Below are 22,505 nucleotides of genomic sequence, written 5' to 3'. Positions count from 1 at the left end.
TGACCCCAAAACTTTGAAAACATTCATTTTAACCCATAAACCCACACTGATCGTCGTCCTTTACCGACGACGAAGCTCCACCCGACCTCACCTTCCCTCGGTGACCTATGAAATCGTGACTGATCAACAGTCGATTGACGGCAAATCGACGTTTGATACCCCGCGAACCCTAGGATGAAAATCGCAATCATAAGCGATTTTGACGGCCAATCGAAGACAACTATGACGACTTATAACTAGGATGATGACAAGGATTACGTCGGCGGCGGCGATCGTGGTCGAAAAGGGAGGCGGCGATAGGTTAGTGTTAGGATTTGGGGATTTTAGGGATTTTTTGTAATTTAAGAGAAATAAGGGTTTTTTTTATAAATATAATAAAATTTTTAATATTTCTTTTTAAAAAAAATCAAAATTACAAGATTATGATACGTGTCACTTAACGGAGAAAATTAACTATCCGTCACGGATTGACCCATTTTGGAATGAAACGTTAGGCACCAAACCATAATGAAATAAACGTTAGGTGCTAAACTAAAAAAAAGGCATAGATTGGGCACATTTCGTATATTTAAGCCAATTATTTAATGGTTGAGTGACTAAAATAGAAACAACTTCAAAGTTCTGTTGGATTGAATGAAGTCAAGCTTGACTTGAATTTAATATCGAACCTGAAAGGCTTATGAATAACTAAAAAAATCATATTTTAATTTATTTAAATTAAATTATTAATAATATTAAAATTTATATGTTGATATCTTTTAAAAGTACATTATAAAATTTTCATTTATCTAAAGTTTAAGTTCGAGTTGGAACTAAATTCGAATTGGAGCTTGAATAAAACTCAAGTTAAAATAAATTTTGAGTTCAAATTTCAATCAAGCTAAATTTCAAAATATTCCAAGAATTTCAAATTTTTATTTAATTTTCAAATCGAATTTGATAATTTAAAGCTAAGTCAAATTCAATTTTTAATTTTTAGAGTCAAGTTCAAACATAATAATATTCGAGCTCCTCTTTTTTGAGACATTAGGTTGATTCAGGGTCGTGACAGGATTTTCAGGGGCCCTGTACAAATTCTTATAAAAGGACCCTTATTTTCTAGATATATTCGATTTCGGGGCAACAATATTGACATTTTCTTGACAAACACCGCGATAGATCCATCTATAATGATGTTTTATCAATAAAGCCGCAATAATAGTGACGTTTTTTAAAAAAACGTCGCAATAGATCCATCTATAGTGACGTTTATTGAAAAAACACCACTATATATATACTTTTTTGGGACCCCATTTTTTGGGGGCCTTGCGCGGTCGCGCAGTTCGCGCCGCCCCAGCCACGGCCCTGGGTTGAACAACTTTTGTTAAGATTAATGGTAGAGCCTGTACTTCAGCTTCTCTGTTTGCATTATGAAATAGAAAAGGCACTATATTAATTACAAGTATTTCTATAAACTACAATACAAGAAAATGACTAATGGCAATAATCAACTAGATTTGGAAACTAAAACCTAACCAATATGTAATTTACAGCGCTCTCTAACTGGCAACAGCAAGAGTTTTGTAGTAAAATGCTCATTTAAATGCTATGTTGGCAGTAATTCCACTTCCATTGGGTACCAATTTCTTCATGTAGTACTTGGATTTACGAGATAGATTAATCCTCTTCCTCCTTTCCTCGGGTATCATGTCGATGCTACATTCCGTAAACCCTCGCCTTACGAACCTGTTAAATGTTAGAACCATGAGTATTCACCCTCCTGGCCTGCCTGCTGCCATGGCCATAACCCTCTCTTTCTTATAAGCCTCAAATGATTCAATGCTTGGAATAAAAATGAGAAATATACAAACCAATCAGCAGTTCGAGTTGTTAGAAGGAAAAGCATATCCAATCCGAGGGAGGACGCCTTCTTTTCAATGTAATCTGCGTAAATTTGATTCACTATTTGGAATGATATTTGTTGGTCGATTACAAAAAATATCCAGTTTTTATATCACATTAAAGAGATTCCTATTAAAACAAAATTCATAATCTGATGGACATTCTATGATTAGAGAATATTCAATATCATACCAAGCAATTTATCTCCCTGTCCTTGTCCTCGGCATTCGGAAGAAACTGCGATACAAGCAACTTCTCCACACTTTTCCTTGAAGAAAGGAAAAAGAGCAGCGCAAGCAATGATTTGACCTTCTCTTTCCATTACCACAAATGAATCTATGGCCTTCAGTAGCTGCCCAAACAAAAAGCCACATCATTAAGCACAAGTATATTTTGAGTCGGGTTAAAAAAGAGCATTTCAGACCTCTTCATCACTCCTGCGAACCAAATTGCCAGACTCTTCTAAAGGTTGTATGATTTGCCTGATTCCGGCTAGATCTGTTACCTTAGCCATCCTAGCCCCTTCATACAGATCACTAAATAACAAGCAGAGTTTAAGTCAGCGAATTGAACACAACAAAGCATAATGGCTTACTAGATCTTGCCACAGCATTTCATAAACTAACAAATGTAAGCCACATGAAGATACTCTGGATCCCTAGTCCTTGGAAAAAGGATATCAGAACAAATATCCCTCCAGTTGTGAAATGTTATGAAGCTGATTGGTGAAGTGCTTAATGCATGACCCGGTTTTCCAAAAAAAATGTGTTAATAGGAGGCCCTAATGTATCAGTGAATTCAAATAAAATCTAACTGTAACTTTACTAAAAACCTAGTTCCATATAACATTCATTTTAGGTGTAACCCTGCATCCATTGCAGAACCCAATAAATCATCCAAACAAGCTATCAGAAAAGTTAACCGACAAGGGAATTAACTATATTTAGTACAAAATGCCTTTCAGTCAATGACTACTTTCGCATAAGGTTAACCGACAAGTTTATTGCAAAGATTAAATACCTGGCCACCATTGTCCCCATTCCATCTCGTTTGAATAATTCCAATAATAAGACTCCACCTATAGTGCCATCTAACAAATGAACTCTTTGTACACCACCCTGACAATGCAGCAGTAATGGAATCAGCTTGTTGTTTTAGTTTTTATTTTTAGGAAGGCATCCAAATATACTAAGCTGGCAACAAAATATGGGAACTTACTCTGCAGACAAAAGCTGCAGCAGCCAACTCTGAAAGGTAACCATTTAGTCGACTTAGCCGCTCCTGACCTCCAATAGCAAAGCCCTGCTCTCCAGTTAGTCCATTGCCGTTATCAAAACCAACACCATTCTGAAAGGCTGGATTATGAGCAACATTAAGAGCCTGCCCATTATGCAAAGAGTGGACAGCTGCAATATCATTATGTCCAACGCAAGCGAGATCTTCTTCAGCAAAAGCTTTCACATATTTAGCTGCTATTTCACTTTGCTGGGATCGCTGACGGATTAACTTATCTGCTTCTTGTAGAGGCAAGAAATTAATAAGGCATCCATTCTCATCCAAGATCGGGCCATCTATGATGCAAATAAGCTTATCCGCTCCAATAACTATTGCACAAGCTGTAGCGACTTCATATGTGCTGAAATTTAGGAAAACATTAAAAAATGGTTTTTGATCACTGAAAGTTATAACAGAGAGAGCATATGCAAACATATGTTTTAGTTGAATTATAACTAGCTTAGAGAATATATTCAAAGAATACAAGGACTACTCAGGTTGAGAATGTATATTCAACCCCACAAGAGATTTTCTGGAGTTAAGTTTTTTCTGTTTTAATCCTTATGCATTGACATCCTGCTAATCCTACAAAGTCGCTGACTGAGACACCAAACTAAATGATCCCTCCGTATATGAGAAAATCAACTTGGGTAAAATTAAATGAAGATTAAAAAAAAAGTAAAAGTGGAAAAATTTTGGTTCTCTCTCTGATGGCCTGCCTAATAAATAACAGCTACTTAAAAAATTGCAGAAGATGATTTCCAATCAACCAGGAAAAAGAAAAGACTGCTTTAAAGTGAAAATAATAGTTTTTCGCTTCATCACATAATAGATAAGAGCATACTGCAACCAAATGCCATCAAAAGTTACACTGCGTACTTGCAATTTAACACTTCTCCAGAGCTAGAATAACCCAAGTTGCTTAATATTACTATACAACCACCATCAAGCCTCTCACGCATGCGAGCAACATCTACTTTCTTTACTTCACCTGTTGCTCCATAGTCAACACCTTCAACAACTCCTCTTCTCTGCAAAAGGGTTTAACAAGATTCACAGAGGCAAAAATATAAAAAGTCTAACGAAGAGGACATTAACAGAAACATGCTTTCCCAAGCCACCCATCTTTTTATATGTTATATTACTCCAACTCTTCTTTTTTCCTAATGTATCCATGTTCCATACCCCTTTCCAATGTATGCTTTGGATATAGGTATAGGCCATGGTGCTCTAAGAATTCTTCAAATACATGAAAATATGAAGAATTTTTTTAACAAACTATTGTTGGACACATACCCATGTCCAACACATACATCTTAGTCCGAATAACTGAATAAGGTAGACTACATGTACATACACATAAATGTAAAAGAAGAGAGTAATATCGGTGCACATAAAAGCATATGCCAAAACCAAGCATTTTATTCTCAAAACATGAACATTCTAACCTTGGCTGCAAGGAAGTTGCCACTAGCAACACTAACACCAACATCATGCAAACGACTACTATCACCATGTCGTCGAATATTAGATATGGAGGGTCCAGGAGAAAGTTTTGCTTCCATCATTAGACGAATCGCTCCAGCTGCTTCCGTTGCAGCAGCTAGCGATTCAGAGTCCGTTATTCTGTATCTATCATTATACTTTGGTTCATGTCCTGCAAATGTCATAACCGTATTTTAAGTCACTATGAATCTATCAAAGGTAAACAGAAAATTCAATCGTAGTTAAAGATAAAGACTGAAGTATACAGCTAAAACATGTATAATCATAGTTAGAATGAAATGAAGGTTCAAATTTAGGATAAAGCTTCCAAATTGCTTAGATTATAAAAATAAAGGCATAAAATATTAAATATATGACATAAGTTTCGACAAAAAGCTCAATCATAATTAAAAGTAAGATAAAGAATGAATTATTCGACTAAAACAAGTTCCACCATAATTAGACAAACATGAAGGATCAAGTTTTTGCCAAAGCTTTCAAATTGCTTAACACTAGGACATAAGATAAAAGTTTCAACAAAAGGTTCAATAATAGTTAGATGAAGATTGAATCATCCAACTAAAACATGTTCAATCATAATTACACAAAAATGAAGGTTCAAATTTTGGCGAAAAGCTGCTTAGCCTTAGATTATAGTAATAAAGACGAATAATAATAAAATATACTATAAAAATTTAAAGAAACAAAGTGAAACAATCAGAACCCAACCTCTTTCAGTCAAAAGCTTGTCGATTTGCACATGAGTTCCCGGAACAAGAACAAATTTGATCCCTAAGTGATGCAAAAACGCAATATCCTACAAATTAAAAGGGAAAAAGTAAAAGAGAAAAACTTGATCATAGAAAAAGAAAGAAGAATTATATAAAATTTGTTATTGCCTTTAAAATGACATCCAAATAGGGGGAGACAACGATTTCGCTGGAAATAATAACAACGAAAGTGCCGCCACGGTGGGCCCAGAGGTAGGGCCAAGCCTCCCGGAACCACCGTACGAACTGCTTGTCGTCGACGGAGTAGTTAGTCTCCTCCACGCTATGTTCCTCGTTAATCACATTGCGCTTAACCGAATCAACTCGCTTGGAGCCGGGTTCGGGTTTAAGAGAGCCAGTCCGGAACTTCAATCCGGTTATTGGATTTACGAATCCGGTCTGGAAGCTGCGATGAGTCGAAACGAGTTCGGTTCGAGCGGTGGAGATGAGAGTGACGCGAGTAGAAGCGGCCATCTTCGGCGGCACTGAAGTCTTTGGGCTTAATACTTCCTGTGAAAAATGGTAACACAATTTAGAAATTAGAAGAGAATGGTGATGATGACACGTGGCAGTGAGAGGCAACGAGGACGGGAGTTGTTAAACAAACGCCTACGGAATAGTGCTCAACTGGTGGCTTCTAGCCTTCTATCAGATTACCAAATTTTAATTATTATTTTTAGGTTAATTTACACTGTATGTCATCAAATTTTGAAGTTTTTATATTATTAGATATTTTAATATTAAATTTTAAATTAGGCTTCAATCCAAAGATTCCATCATTAACCTTCAAAATATATTAATTTAAATCTTATTTTTCTATAAATCATGATGTAAAAGCTAATTTTATTTTTATGATGACGTGATTAAAATGATATTATTTTAATATGTTATATTAATATTTAAAATAACGTTATTTTGAAAGATTATTTAATTTTTATTATTATTATTTTCTTTCTCTTAAGAGATAATTTTTATGTTTAATAAATAATTTTTTATTTTTATTTTTCAGTGTCATTGTATTTTTTAATTTTCATATATGGGCTGTCTTCGTTAAATAGATTTATCCATTTTATGATAAAATCTGGCATGACTATTTAAACCAGTAGAAATTGAAACATAACATTTTTTATAAAAAAAAATAATTTTCTATATATGAAAGAAATAATAGCAAGCATAATCTTCAAGGTTTTATTGATTTTAAGAATTATCTATTTAATTGAAGAAATTGCTTTATAATTATTCAGTTGTCATAATTTTTCACTCAATCGATTTTTTTCCCGTGTTTTCTCTTAATTCTCTTCATGATTCTTACATATTCTCATTATTATTTTTATTTTCCAAACATAAATTATCGGAAATATTTTATTTAATTCAAAAAAAATCTAAAAAAACCCTAAAATTGTTGATTTTTCATTTTACTAAAAAAAGGAATTTGATTGATACATCATTTTAATAAGAGGAAATCAATTTTCAAGATAATAAAATGATTTATTAACTTCTTTTCAAGTTATTTAAAAATAAGACTTTCATAAATATTTTTAAAAACCTGTGTTATCTTCGATTTTGAGTTTTCTTAAGACAGTTTTAATGGTGATTTGGTTATATAACATCATTTGACGAAGTGAAATAGAATTAAATATCTTCATCCACTATTTACAAAAACAATACATATCAATTAATGTCCAAATCACACAACATCCATCCTTATCCTCTCTTTGTTTTTTATGTTATATCCATTCTTATATTCAATTGCGATATATGATAAAGGGAAATTTTGGTTGCCTACATGCGGTTGTATGTTTTATTTCATTTTGGCTTATTCCACAATTTAACCTCCCAAATATACTAGTTTTTCGATTGCACTTTAATTTTTTTCCGTTTTCACTCTTAATGTATGTTCATTCTTCTTCTTTATAATTTGAAATAGTTTGAACCAATGAAAACACAACGTGTGACACAAGTTGATTGATCAAAATTGTTTCAGGGCATAAAGTAAAATAACTATTGTAGGATTAAGAGTTTGATTCTGCAAACAAATTAATACGAATTCAATGCCTGCAAAGCAAAAAACAATCAAAATAAAATTACTCTAGGGGCCATTAACAAGATCACATAGCATCACAAGGTATTCAACTCAACTCAACAGAACTATCAATCGTGCATGGTATCGACATTATCATCTTCTCCACCGTCAACCATCGATGCTTCATTGAACATGTACTCTTTCTGGTACTCCATCAAGTACTGCGTTGATCTCCTTACGTCAAGAAATAGGCTGTAGACTCGAGTGACATCCTGTACCTCCACGGTCTTGGCTTTCCGCTTCTGACTATTTAATGCAGCAGCAGTAATCAGATGGATAGCATATCTCAAGGATGTCTCATGCCCGATTTTTGTCAATAGTTGCTTTGCATCCTCAGCCATCTCTACATCTTCCTCTTGGGATCTGATGTCTAGAATCTTGCGAATTTCATCCTCGGAATAAGGTTGTGTTGTGATGATTAGTAGTCTATCGAGAAGATCAAGTGGAATTCCATGTGGGGATTTGTAGTTTGTGCCTCGGATTGCAGTTATTCCTCTGTTTGTAGCAACAACTAATATAGGGGCCATCTCATTCTCAAGAGCACGGTTCAGGAACGAAAAGCACTCGATATCAAGCATATGCACCTCATCAATAAAGAGAACACCGGGCACAATCTCTGCCTTGCCTTCCTCCCTCCACTCTGCAACCTTTGTGTCAATTTGTTCTCTCACCTCCGCACGAATTTCCCCGGTATCACCAGTAAAAAGAGCAAGAAATCCCTGTGTTCTGAAACAGAAACATAATAAGACATGAGATTATATAAACTCCGAGTAGATGCATATAGTATATCATATAAGGCTTCTTCATGTGAAGAACCTCCTAGAAAGTGGACCGGAAAAGATAATTACCGATAGAAAAGTTGCACGGGATATACAGGCATTGAACTTAGTATCGAGTTTACTAGGAAGAAATTTCAAGCTAGTGAGATATATTAAAACAAGTAACAACGTTCATATCATACTGATTCAACCTGATTAGCCAAAAGATTGACATGCACAAATTATTCCCTTATAAAGTAATGCTACAACCAAATAAGTTCGATTGACTGACAGTATAAGGATGCCACATAACTAGGGTTCATAAGCATTGGTGCGACCATAGAATCAACAACTTACAGGAGATCCGCCTTATGAGCGATTCAAACCTTCTTCATCCCTCTTAACTTGCAGAATCTCAGTTCTCAATATCATTATCAATATAACAGGTTCCTCTAAAATTGTACAACAAATCCACCTTATTCGACAATTCTTCCTAAGTGCAGAAAGCCCTTTCATCCAAGCATACATTTTGATCATATACTTGTGTTTTTACTTTCAGCTGTAAAATATAAGTAGCAACTGAAGGAACCAAACTAAGTCTAAATCTGTTTTACTTGGAATCGTCATATACTTGTGCTCCATAATTGCTGAGCTTTTAGCTAATTTCAAAACAATTACAGATAAACTGTTAAACATCCACTGCCTATATCAATTACAGAAAAAATTTAGACCAGAGATATCGTACTAGATACGGCAAGAATAGCAGTAATTGGAAAGCGAGAATGAAGTTACCTAGCCAAACTCCAATTTACCTGCTATTAATGACATCAATTTCATGAAGTGTAACACAATGAACAACCTCTTTTCTCTTCTGCAACTCTCCATCTGGACATTGTATGAACTTAGTTTGCGGTCCCATTGCATCGTAATCCCTTGACCTCGAAAACGACCTCCCAAGCTTAGTTATTTTCCCCGAAGCTTTGTCGATGGCTATCACATCCCCACTCTGCACTTTCTCTTTCCCCAATGCCTCGATCATCTTCAGACCGAGGTCATAAACAGTCTCCATATCCGTCGTTTTGAGAGTCAATTTCCCCGTTTTCGAAGCCATCCCGGAAGCTGCCGGGCGGTCAATTTGGATCTCGACGACTTCGCCTTCAATTACTTCCGTTTCTTCCTTGATTCTTACCCCAATGGACTTCCGAAACGCTTGCATTAACGCTTCGGTTTTCGACATTTCCAGGGAGAAGATTTCACTGGCGGAGAGCATGGAAAATGGGGTTTCAAGGCCTAAGGACTTGGCCATGCCCATGGCGATTGCGGTCTTGCCGCTTCCCGGTTGACCGGCCAATAAGATAGCTCGGCCGGCTATTTTACCGTCCTTGATCATTTGGAGAATGACACCGGCAGCTTTACGGGCTTGGGTTTGACCCACCATACCTTCGGAAACGCCGCGGGGCTCCAGAGAAGAGTCGAGACCCAGGCCCCGGATGTGAGAGTGAGCACCTATTCGTTCGATTCGGGTCAAGTCTCGACTCTCGGATAGTTTTAGCTCCAACATCGGTAGAATGAGGAACGACCGGAAGTGGTGTAGGGTTTAGGGTTTTGTCACTGCTATTTGTGAACAAAATTGAAAATTGTAGCGAAGCAATCTAGAGGCAACACTTCGTTAAAGAAAAAAAAAGTATTCCCCTGAGTAGGGTAAAACTGTAATTTAGCTGTTAATAGTTTTGGGCTTACTGAACCATTGCCTGTAATTCTCCCCATTGGATCGCCCTTAACTATCCAAGTCGTTTATTACAAATTTTAAGGTTTCATGTTAAAAAAAATGATTGTTATTCTTAGATATTTTAAATTCGAACATAAAAATTATAGGATATTTTAGTATTCATTATCAAATAATTGATAATATTTAGAATACATATTACCACTTGTAATCACTTTAAATTAAAAAAAATACACAAAATGAGATAAAATAAACATTTTTATTATCAGACCAATTAAAAAGATCTATATTCAAGTCATTTAATGTATAAATTCAGCACGAACCAACTTATCTTAGTGATTAAAGGAATTGTTGTTGTTTCGATAAGTCAAGAGTTTGAGCACCAGAAATTGCAGGACGATTGAATGTTTATTGTCAAATGATTGAAAGTACTTAGAACATATATTACTTTGTAATCACATTTTATAATACAGTGTCTTTTTATAATATTTTTAAGAGAAAATCGTCTCAGTGACCAAAAATGTCTTATAATATACGATTTTAACCAACTTTTTTTGGATTTGCCAAAATGACCAACAAAATCGCAATGCGAAATAAAAATCGCAACGCGATCTCCAGAATCGCAAATCAGTTCCCAGAATCGCAATGTGATAGTACAAATTCGCATTGCGATTTTCCAGAATCGCAACGCGAATATGAAAATCGCAACACGAACATATAAATCGCAACGCGATTCTGACTATCACAACGAGTATCCGTAAAATCGCAACGCGTATTCGTAAATCGCAACGACAATACGTAAAATCGCAACGCGTATCCGTAAATCGCAACGAGAATACGTAAATCGCAACGCGTATCTGTAAATTGCAACGAGAATACGTAAATCGCAATGCGTATTCGTAAATCGCAACGACAATACGTAAAATCGCAACGCGTATCCGTAAATCGCAACGTGATTTTTAAAGCGCCATTAGAATCGCTGTGCGTATTTTATTTTCAAATTCCAAACACGAATATTAATTATCGGAACACTGAACCGTCCACAGTATATCCCGTAATCGCAACTCATAACCTAAAACCTAAAATCACAACTCAGTCTCATCTCCATCTCTCACTCTCTACGGCGAAATCCGTCCCCATCTCCGGCGAAATCCCTCACAACCATTCACGGTCAGAAATCCCTCACAATCATTCAGAAATGGAAAATCAACCTCCGAGGGTTAGTTTTTTTAATTATTTTTATTTTGAAATTTTTGCATTATTTTAGGTTTTTCATATTGAAATTGATGATAAGTTTAATGGTAATTTCAATAATAGATTAACCATTTCACTTAGATTTCTTATTAAATTCATTCGATTGCTGCCAATACTGCTAAACTGTTTAGTCTTTAACCCTGTGAAGTTAGTATTTGTCTTTGTTTTGTCTTTTAGTTGAAGTAATGCAATCCATTAAAGTTTCAATTTGCAGAAGAATAATAGTTTCTAAACTTAAAATCGCAACATGAAAATGAAAATCGCAACACGATTTTGTAAAATAAATAATACTTAGTAAAATATATGATAAGTTACGAATTTAAAGAAATAATACATGCATGGTTTCTTTTCTTGTAGTACCACTGTTGAATAGAGGCTCGAAAAAATTCCATTAACATAGTAATGGGTAATTTCCGGGAATGACGACTTAGAGCGTTGATTGATTCTGCACTATTAGACGTCATGAAACCATATCTTGCTCCAAGTTGATGTACTCTTGACCATCTTTCAAACCCGACATCTTCTAGTGTTTAAGCACACTGAGGCAAAACACGTCTTAAACAGTTTATATGCTTATTAAAATCCACTTCCCGACAAGCTTTTATAGCCTTCCAATATGTCCATTTGTGATTTTTTATACCAGCAGACCTTAATTTTAGATTTCTATACAAATGAACACCACAAAGTCCATGAAAAGCATATGGGAAACACCTTCTAACAGCATTGTCAATTGAGTTTGCCCTATCGGATATGATTGTCAGATTGCTAATAGGACCTATACAATCCCTAAGATGCCCCATAAACCATGTCCATGAATCAGAGGTTTCAGATTTGCCAACCCCGTAAGCTATTGGCAATATCCCATTGTTAGCATCCATGGCTACTGCTAATAAGTTTACTCCAAGGTATCGACCTTTTAAATGTGCTCCGTCAACTATAATAACTTGGCGCATGCAATTAATAAACGAACAATATACAAAATCATATACACAAGAAATATAATCATTTAAATGTGAAATGCATGTAACTAACAAAAATGAGTCAACAAAATTATATTGATTTACTAACAGCAGCACCAATGGCGATAAACAGCAACTCAAAGCTTCCATCTCTATCTGTTTTGATATGAGTTACCGACCTAGGATTTTTCAATCATACGCCACATACAGTTTTTGTCAATCATACACCTTGTTTAGAAACGATCTTTACTTGATTTGTTAACTTTTAGTGATAGCCATTTTCCACACATTTCGTATACAAAGCTATCTTCAAGTCTTCCTTTGTATCAAAACAATCATCTTTCTTGATACGAATAATTTTGTGTAACAATCAACTGCTATCTTTACCAACTCTTATTCCGGTATCTGAAGTAATTCTGTCATATTCCAGTTATACTCCCGTGGTATTTTCTTCGGGGACTTTTCTTTGGGGATTTCTTATTCTTCTTTTTCTTCTTCAGTGTTATATGAATTACAGAATGGATGTTCAACATGTTCATTTACAGTCGTAACTTCCTCCTCATTATCATCAACAACATCTTCCTCGGCAACGGCTGTTTCATCATCAAAATTCGGGTATTGACCAATATCAAAATCATTACACGCAGGGTCTGTTTCTTCTTCTAAAAAATCATCAAAATCCGAGTATTGACCAAGATCAAAGTCCGGGTATTGACCAAGATCAAATTTCGAATACTGACTAGTACTCACAATTTTTTCTGTTGGCTCATCATCGTCTAACTGGTCAATACGAAAACCGGAATTTGGTGCTGAAAGTTGATTGAGATTTGGATTAGGGAAAGGTTGTGGGTTTTGAGATTGTGTTTGGTATTGGAAATGTGGTGAAACAATATTTGCTTGGTGATGAAATTGTGGTGGAACCATTAAATTTTGAGCACCATAAACTGGGGTTGAAAAACTTAGTTGATTACCACCCGCTACTGATCCAACTCCACTACTTCTAGGTTCAACAACATACAATGTAACATCATCACTTGAAACACTAATGTAAGCAATGAATCGTTCAATATCTTCATTGTCGGTTAACAAATAAACTTTACCATTTCTCTGATAAGATAGCCTAAATCCACTTAGGGGCTCTAAATTCAATTTATTTACAACACGTAACATTAGAGTTTCATAAGTTAACTTTTTTAATGACAGTTTTAGTTGAAGATTCATGGGTAAAGGCATATATTGTAAAACACCATGAACATTCTCCCATGACCCTCCAAAACACAAATCTATCCAAACATGATCAACATTAGATGATTTCATTATTGTAAATTAATTTACTAAACAAACGAGCTGCGAAACTAAAACATGTTGCCGGATGGGGAATGATGTCGTTGGATATAGGAACGGATGTCGCCAGAGAGAGTGATAGATGGAGATGGAATGAGTTGCGATTTAGGGATTTAGGTTATGAGTTGTTGCTGCTGCGTAGTTATATACCCAAAACATTTGTGTTGCGAAATTAAAACCTGTTGCGAATTCAGAAATCGAGTTGCGAATTTGGAAACTGATTTGCGATACCGGAGATCGCGTTGCGAATTATCGATCGCGTTGCGAATTATCGATCGCGTTGCGATTTATGGATACGCGTTGCGATTTTACGTATTGTCGTTGCGATTTACGGATACGCATTGCGATTTACGTATTCTCGTTGCGATTTACATATACGCGTTGCGATTTACGTATTCTCGTTGCAATTTACGGATACGCGTTGCGATTTTACGTATTGTCGTTGCGATTTACGGATACGCATTGCGATTTTACGGATACTCGTTGCGATAGTCAGAATCACGTTGCGATTTATATGTTCGCGTTGCGATTTTCATATTCGCATTGCAATTATGGAAAATCGCAATGCAAATTTGTACTATCGCATTGCGATTCTTCATAATCGCGTTGCGATTCTGGGAACTGATTTGCGATTCTGGAGAACGCATTGCGATTTTTATTTCGCATTGCGATTTTGTTGGTCATTTGGGCAAATCCAAAAAAAATTGATTAAAATCGTATATTATAAGTCATTTTTTGTCACTGAGGCGATTTTCTCTATTTTTAATAATTTATAATTCACACATATCCTCTCAACATACTACTCAAACTGAGAATTTTTAAAAATAACAACACTAAGTTCTTTAATGTGCTATTAGTGCATGAGTTTCACGCACCATCAATAGACATAATTCATGAGGGAAATTAAAATTATTAACGATTCATATCTAAGTTATCCTTAAATTTGTTTAAACGTAATTAAGAATAATTATCAGTATTTAATATTCCATAGGTGATTTTTCACTATTCCATTTTTTACTTTCCCCACCCCAGCAAATATTCAACTTGCTGAACACAAAAGCTCGTGTTTGATCATCATTCTCAATTTCTCATTCATTTAAGATAAAGTTTAAAATTAGAGATATTTACGGAGATCATTAAAAAAAACTTTAATATTTTGATGCCAAAACAATATTCTATAATAATTATGTTTAATAAATTTTAAAAATATAACGCTTTGTGTTTGGAGATAATTTTTTCACAACGTTCGACTATGATTCGCAATATTCGGTGAACTTTCAGTTGCTTAATCTTCTGTTGTGATTTATTTACCGATGCAGTAAAACATATTCATATCTTTATTTTATTCTAATTTTTTTTATGTGTTTTTAACATTTTCCTTGCATATTCCCTATATGATCTTAAATGACCGGTTTCATGTTACTGATTATAGGAAATATCTTTATTATGTGTTTAGTTTATAGTTATGGTCGTAAACAATCATTGTAATTTTGAATTTTTTTTAATAAAATTAACGACTTCTAATTGCATAAAAGAATCTAATTCATATCATTTAAAATTAAAACAATATATTAAATTTAAAGTTATCTTTTGTTAAAAAAAACATATAAACTTATATATCTGTTTCGAAATTTTTATCCATCCTTGGATATTATCGTGCGTCAGGCTTCGTTTAACATTAGTGTTGTGTATGTACCCAGAAGATAAAAAATAACTTGTATCGCAATATCAGGTCCAATTCTCTACAGTTGAAAACAAGCCGGCTTCAGGTTATAACAGCAGTCGGATGCTATTCCGATCCTAAAATCTTGCAGGGAATTTTCACTCCAATGGCGAGTACAGTCTGCAGCCAAAAACCAAACATTCCCAACAGATGTTTCACCAATTGGTTAATATTTTGGGTGTCAACAAACTGGAACAGGGTTTCATTTTCCCTGGTACCAAACAAGGCCAATGGACAAAATTTGCAGTCAAAATTGAATGTTGGGTAGGGTACAGCACATAATGGTACCAACTATTGTTCTTACTATTCTTGGATTCCTTCTTTTCAAAACTCAATCATGTCAATATATATTGTTTCAGATATTTTGAGGGCACATTTTTCAATCCCCAACGATTATTGGACCCTAAGCACCAAAATGTTTGTTTCAAAGATGGTCCCAACCCATCATGCATGATTGAAAATATTGAATAGAATTCGAATATTTTCGGACTTAACCGGTCCGTCTGGTGTCACATATCGATACATTTTGAGTCGAGTAGTAAAAGATATTCGAAATAATTGGGTTTGGTAACAGAGAAAGGAAAGAGATGGTCCCATATTTTTTAATTTATCATGCCGGGTGGGCAGGCAACAAATGTGCCTCCTGCCTGGAGTCAAGGAGACTCCATCGTTGAAATCTCAATCATTTTACCAATCTAAACCAGCTGGAAAAGATGGGACGAACACAAAGATGGCCCCAACAGACTCGATCATCAATGTGTATTTTGTAAGTTATCCATACATATTATAATCATGCAAGTTTTCCCACCATCATTGACTATTTTCCATCCCCACTTTTCCTGTTAACGGTCGAACTCAAGAAAATCGAAAATCGATTCAGATGTTTTATTACTGTTTTTGAATTCTAGGCCAAAGATTATTTGAGAATGAAGCAATTAATCAGATCATAGATTACTTAAATTCTCAAACACACAGAAATCCAAACGAGCAAGAGAATGTTCAACATATCCTACTTTGTAAAGTTAAAGAACAATCAAGTTTTTGAACGCAGATTGAAAGAAAATTAATTAAACATAAGTTTCTTCAAAGATACTTCGAATTAAAGCTGTTTTCCGGGCCTACTTTCTTTCCGAGTTTCGGTTCTCACTTAAATTATTAGCTCCGGATCACAGAAGGAATCAAAGCATAACTCACAAGAGTCGAGCCGAGCACGTCATCGCAAAGGCTCGAACCATCGTGGAGCTTCTTATTCTCAGATATCGGACTGCTTCCTGAACTGCTATTCGAGAGTGAACCAAAAGGTGCCATCTGCGACACACCTATTGGCACAGGAGATTGTGAATGTGGATTGCTGGACCAACCTTCGGATAAGAGGCTAAGGGGAGATGAGTTCTTGCAGCTACCTGTGTTGCTTGGAGTGTTGGTTAGGACCTCTCCTAAAGGACCTCCCATTGAACATCCCCAAGATATCGGTATCCAATGAGCTTGATTTTGAATCGGGTCACTATAATCGCAGTTGACAACCGTTTGGATAGGATCGAACTCCCGAGATAACCTAAGGGGCGAAAGGGCAAGCTTCTCTCGTGCCGGTGAAGACGAGGATGAAGAGAATTCGGAAGATGTGATAGGAATAGACATAGAGAGTTGAGTCCAGTCCGTTCTTAACTCCCCTGGCCAAGTAATAATGGAACTGATAGATTCATCCTTGGGCCAGTCATCGATGAAACGGTGAAGCGGATTTTGGTCTTGGGTTTCTTGAGAAGTAGTGAAGTCCAGAAGATTATCGCACTCTTTAGAATCCATGATCGAGCTTCTGTGCGAGAGATTAACGAGAGAATCAAAGGTGACATGTCCGAAATCTGATTGAGAGGAATCTGCAAATGGAACACCTTGTTTTGTAATGGTAAATGTGGAGTTGTTGGATTTCAGGTTGGTGGTGGAAGACATCACAGACAACGCCGGCGGATCTTGTACCCTGCCACACAAATCCTCTTTGTTTAGAAAAACTTAAAGACATGATCGTAATACAGGAAATCCGACCACAACAAACGTGATTAAAAGATCAAGAATTTTGATTTTAATCAGTAATGTATACCATTAATCAAAATCCGTATCAACGGAACGCAGAAGAAATCATTAAAATGTTCCAAGAAAGAGAATCCTAAGTCCCAACAACAAGGTGTTGTCAAAGTCACCAAAGTAAAGATGAAACAATAGGGTCTACTTTAAAGAGAAAAGAAGAGAAGAAAGTATCCCTACTCAAACTGTTCAAAGCAATACCATCCCGATCCGATAATACAAATGCAAGCAACTAAAGCAATCTCAAATTCATGATCTATACTTTTACCTGTTGATAAGGGAGTTCAGAGAATAATCGATAGCACCAGATTGCAAGTTCTTAAACCGGTGCTGCTGTGCGATCCTGAGGCTGCTGGATGTTATCACCGATGCCGACATTGGAGAAGACATAGGCACTGCCTTCAGATTAGCGGTCCCAGAGGCGGCATGGCCAGTCTGGCCTTCCACAGGCTTTCTTGAACGATGGCGGCCCCTGTTTATGTGCCTTTCACAATACTTTTGATCGGGAACAGCGTCCCGAGAGCACCGCCATTTCTTTCCATCGGTTCTACGACACCTTCCCGGCTCAGGGTCAGTGCTGCCCGAGTACCCCAGATGGAAAGAACCCCATCGCACTACATATAATAAAGACAAACACACAGAGAAGGAAAAGGATTCAACATCAAACCTATTGTTACTTTTTAGCTAAAATTACTTCTGACATAAAAGATAAACAGAAAACTTTGATATCACTGCAAAATCCAAGATTCCCTGTTACAAACAGCAAATTAAGGATATGGAAACTTACATGAATTGGGGGCAAAGATCCAGCAGATGAGCTGGTGAAGCCACAAGGATAAAGGGATTCTTGAGAGGGATGATCAAATTGGAAGGCACTGCCACATTACAAGTGATGTATTTGTAGATCAATGCCTGGTGTTGTAACTCAGTCAACTGAGTTGGAGTTAATGGCCCTCTGAAACCATTAAAACCCTCATGCATGCTTCCACAACCAGAACCTGAAACACAACATTGAACCATAAACCTTAAAAGACAAGGAATAAAAAGCAAGAAATGATGGGATTTTCTAGTAAAAAAGATCCTTTTCAGCACAAACCCCAAAACCCCATCTTAGAAAACCAAAACAAACACCCCAAAGAAGCAATCTTTTTTCTGGACACAATCCATCAAACAAGTTACCTGCACTTCTAGCATATGCTTGGGGTGTATGCTGAAAATAAAACAAGCCACTGTTTTGTGTGCTCATCTCCAAAAAGTCACCATCTTTGTTGATTGATGGAGGTTCAGATTTGAGTGAAGAGAAGCTCAACATATGCTCTTGGTGGCCACCAGAATTTGATCTCAATGGCATTGTCTTGGGAGTGAACAAATCGTCACTTCTTTGCATCTTTGAACATTTCCGGTGATCTTCAGCTGAGTCAGAACATCTTTCCTGCTTGGGAAACCCAGATCCAACAAGCTTAGGCTGAGCTTGAGATGGAGCTCCATTTGCATGACCCGTTATACAATCCGAACCCGGAAACCCAAAATCCATTTTTAGAGAAGGAACCAATCAAAACAGCCTCTAAAAAGCATGAGTTGATGAGGACGACAAGGAAGATTAGAAAGTTGAAGGCTTGAATGAGTGTTTGAAAACTGATAAAGAGATGCGCATCTTTAAAAGGTGATCTTCATGTATGTGTTTTTTCACTGTTTATTGTCCAAGATTGAAAAATTAAAAAGTCGTGAAACTGAGAGGGAAGGGACAGAAGAGACAAAGACTATAGTTCCAACAACCAAACACAGTGTAAGTTGTAACCGCATCTCGCCATGCCCCTCTAAGTACTTGCCATATATTTATTTTCGGTTCATTGTTTTCTTCAAGGATCGTTAAAGTTACAAAATTCTCCTATTTGAGGAGTAAGACTAGTAGAACTTTACAGTTTTTTTTTTTGTAAGGTTTTTGTATTAGAAAACCACTCTAATAAAAATTATTTTCAAGATTAACATTAGTTTTATATTATTTTTCATATTGATTTTTGTGTATCATGTCGGATAAAATCATATGATGTTAGACGTGACAATACGATTTTAGACAAAAATTAAACTAAAATGAAAGGAAAAAGAAGGATAAAATATGTATACAAATTTTCATATTAAACTAAAATTATAATCTAATCTTATAATTTAAGAAATTAAAAGTTTAATAATATAAAAAATTCATCACCTAAAATTTAATAGTATCTGATATAGTTTATTCGAATAATAATTATCCTTACAAAAATGGAAATGGAGACTGAACACAATAAAAGTCTTTTTTTTAATTAATATTGAATGTTTGCTCATTAAATATTTGAACACTTTGATAATAGTAACGCTGCACAATTCATATTAAATATTTAATGGAGTAAAACAGCAATGGTAACTTTTTGGGAAAGAGTATTGGTACTTTTCAAATGGGCATTAATGTCAATTCCAACTTATAAGCTATTTGTAATAGACTTTTTCATTTCTAATTTTTTTTTCCTTTACTAAAAAGAAAATGGTAGGTTTAGTCCCCTCGAGGGGGAATATATTAATATAACAATTCTTATTTTACTTTTTTTCCCTTTCCTTTCAACGAAAGGAATAATGGCCAGTGGTCGCTAATTCTACCTTTTTACAAATATAAAAATTATAAACTTAAACTTATCATTTAAGGTTCCAAACTTTTTTTAACTGACACTAATATGCTTCCTAATATTGGATAAAGTATGAATACAATATTTTAAACACACTTTCTAATTTTAACTTTCAACATGTTAAATGGATATAAAACGTATTTAAACATTATCATATAATTCTGTGAAAAATATAATTATTATCACAATAATTACAAGAACGTATAATTATAAGAAATTTTAATTCTTGAACATATTTGATGGGTAGAACATAATCGTTTGTCTCAAGTTTAGAACTACAAATTATAATTATACAATTTTTTAAATTTAAGTATAAAATTATTATTATTATTATAAAAATTTTAATCATAAACATCAAAATCATTATCCAGATATTTAATCAATAATATTGATATTTTCTTTTTTATTATAAAATCACTATGATGAGAGTTAAATTTGACTCGAAAAATTAATTTTTTTTTTATTTTGAGCTATTTGAGTTAACTGAAACTATTGAGTTAGACTTTAAGTTTGGATTGATTTGAAATTTAAAAATTTCAAGTTAACAGAAACAAAAAAAAAATAGTTAAGTTTTTTTTAACAGTTTTGTGATTTGATCTACTATTTTGTACTCTTCCAAATTCCTCCTTTAATTTATCTTTTTGACAATATTTTTTTAGTTTTTTAATTTAATCCCTAAATTTTACATGATTTCCTCATTTATTCTATTCATATTTCATTTAAAGTCAAAACAACTTAAAATAAAAGCAGGGTAAACTACCTATTTAGTCACTAAACTACATGGTCGATTTTATTCTGACCATTGATTTTTTTATTAATTTAGGGTGATTCTAAGTGTTAATAGTTATTTTAAAAACTCTCAACCATTCGACAATGAACGCTCAAACACCTTGTAGTCACTGTTGTTCGAACGTAAGACATTTAGGGATAACAACCATCCCTTTAATCACTTAGGTCGTTTGGTTCATGCATTCTGACAATTGATTATTTTTTTCAATCCGGTTATTGATTTCAAAATGAAAATTTAATATCTTAATTGATAAAATATATTTATTTAATGACAAGATAAAATTAATCTTAAAGTTTAATGATTAAATAAAACATTTACCCATAAAATATATATTCCCATCATGACTTATGTACAACTTCTAAACTTAAAAAGATATCCCCTAAACTTCATTGCCACAACTACTACATTTGTAAATTGAATTTTGGAAACACCGTAAGTTATTCCCGGTTTTGTTTTATTATTATTATTATTATTAGTATGACATGTTTTTTTATCTTTTGATACAGTTTCAATCATTTTGACTTTATTTTCTTTAATCATTTTTATTATGGTTATATTTGATATCGTCACAACTTATCAAAATGAGTCTAATTTATTATCATGTTGTTCTTTCATGCTTTAAGATCTCATATTGGATTTGGATAGGCAATTGTCGTGCCTGAATAGTTTTCTCACGTTATTCGATTTTAATTTACGGTTTGTCAGTAGTCTTTCAATAGTGTTATCTAATTTTTATATATTTGCCAATACAATCAGATTTATTTGTATCTACATTTTATTCGAGTTTATTTAATTAAAATTGTAACATTTTTCTTTATATGGTTCTTGTAATCTTAAGTAGCTAATTTTTTGTCTAATGATTTATAAAAAAATATTCTTATTATGTGTTTTAATTTAAGATTATATTTATAAAATTTCATTATAATTTTAATATTTTTATAATTTTAATAATATCAGTGAATTCTCTCTCTCTTTATATATAAAAACTTTAAAAAGATATTTTGCGGTACGAAATGGTGTCGGCAAAATCGGTGGAATAATGTAACGGGGAAAAAATTCATGGAATAATTCAGTCTATGAATTATTTTCTCATTTTTGTTGATTGTTACAGTAATCCACGAGGTCGTCGGTTGCTTCAAACGACTAACATAGGTCGTCATGCGCTCCGAACAATCAACATAAGTCGCCATGTGCTCCGAACGACCTCCATAACTAGCACAGTGTGTCTTCAGCTAAAAGTCTAATTACTGATATAAGTAATCGTTGTTACTTATGAAAATTTACTAAAAGCCTAATTACCGATATAGGTAATATTTGTTACTTAGGGACATTTAGATAATCGTCCTTCGGAGCACATAGCGACCAACGTAAGTCGTTTGAAAGATATGACAACCTATAAAAAAAACCTGTAACATTCACTATAGATGAACAAATAATCCTTCGACTGTATTATCTGAATAAAATAAAAATTCAACGCATTATATTCCGTAGATTTTGCCAATGGTGTCATATCATAAATATCAATCTAAATCATGTAATTGTCAGATTTTTTTATAGATCTAATAAATAATTTTATTTATATTATGCAAAAAATTGGAATTTGTAAATAGAATAAATATTATAATTCTTAATAAATATTTAAATATAAATCAATTTTTAATATGTTCACAAAAATTTAAAAATGATTTTTAAACATGATAAATTGAACAATATCTTGA

General features: G+C 34.3%; 2 protein-coding genes and 1 pseudogene across 3 annotated transcripts; all 3 read right to left on the bottom strand.

Annotated features, from left to right (window-relative positions):
* Positions 1-1,547: 1,547 nt before the first annotated feature.
* On the bottom strand, positions 1,548-5,925 carry LOC120132431 (probable amino-acid acetyltransferase NAGS1, chloroplastic). Of its 2 annotated transcripts, none has more exons than XM_039149189.1 (10): positions 5,541-5,925; positions 5,371-5,458; positions 4,605-4,813; positions 4,036-4,187; positions 3,100-3,517; positions 2,902-2,999; positions 2,306-2,417; positions 2,074-2,233; positions 1,851-1,944; positions 1,548-1,725 (listed from the first exon to the last, which is right to left on the bottom strand). In XM_039149189.1, exons 1-10 carry the CDS (start codon positions 5,883-5,885, stop codon positions 1,575-1,577), a joined length of 1,827 nt encoding a protein of 608 aa, XP_039005120.1. In that variant the 5' UTR covers positions 5,886-5,925; the 3' UTR covers positions 1,548-1,574. The 2 variants fall into 2 exon arrangements, with proteins under 2 accessions (XP_039005120.1, XP_039005121.1); XM_039149190.1 differs by having other exon boundaries at positions 1,575-1,725; positions 1,851-1,923; positions 5,541-5,885.
* A 1,546-nt stretch (positions 5,926-7,471) lies between these two features.
* Positions 7,472-9,857, bottom strand: LOC120132432 (ruvB-like 2). Its single transcript, XM_039149191.1, has 2 exons — positions 9,065-9,857; positions 7,472-8,220 (listed from the first exon to the last, which is right to left on the bottom strand). Exons 1-2 carry the CDS (start codon positions 9,811-9,813, stop codon positions 7,563-7,565), a joined length of 1,407 nt encoding a protein of 468 aa, XP_039005122.1. The 5' UTR covers positions 9,814-9,857; the 3' UTR covers positions 7,472-7,562.
* Positions 9,858-16,254: 6,397 nt separating this feature from the next.
* Positions 16,255-19,121, bottom strand: LOC120132425 (annotated as a pseudogene).
* Between the last annotated feature and the right edge of the window lie 3,384 nt (positions 19,122-22,505).

The sequence above is a fragment of the Hibiscus syriacus genome, unplaced genomic scaffold (genome assembly GCF_006381635.1).
Source record: "Hibiscus syriacus cultivar Baekdansim isolate YM2019G1 unplaced genomic scaffold, ASM638163v2 tig00110562_pilon, whole genome shotgun sequence".
Classification (NCBI taxonomy): domain Eukaryota; kingdom Viridiplantae; phylum Streptophyta; class Magnoliopsida; order Malvales; family Malvaceae; genus Hibiscus; species Hibiscus syriacus.
Note: the sequence above shows the minus strand (reverse complement) of the source record. Positions and strands in the feature narration are given on the sequence as shown.

Excerpts from the sequence above, each read along its gene's own strand:
- LOC120132431 (XM_039149189.1), bottom strand. The coding sequence starts at position 5,885 with ATGGCCGCTTCTACTCGCGTCACTCTCATCTCCACCGCTCGAACCGAA. Across the intron at positions 5,459-5,540 it reads ATTTGGATGTCATTTTAAAG|GATATTGCGTTTTTGCATCA; the intron begins GCAATAACAAAT and ends TTTAATTTGTAG. Across the intron at positions 1,726-1,850 it reads ACAACTCGAACTGCTGATTG|GTTCGTAAGGCGAGGGTTTA; the intron begins GTTTGTATATTT and ends AACATTTAACAG.
- LOC120132432 (XM_039149191.1), bottom strand. The coding sequence starts at position 9,813 with ATGTTGGAGCTAAAACTATCCGAGAGTCGAGACTTGACCCGAATCGAA. Across the intron at positions 8,221-9,064 it reads ATTGATGTCATTAATAGCAG|AACACAGGGATTTCTTGCTC; the intron begins GTAAATTGGAGT and ends TTTCTGTTTCAG.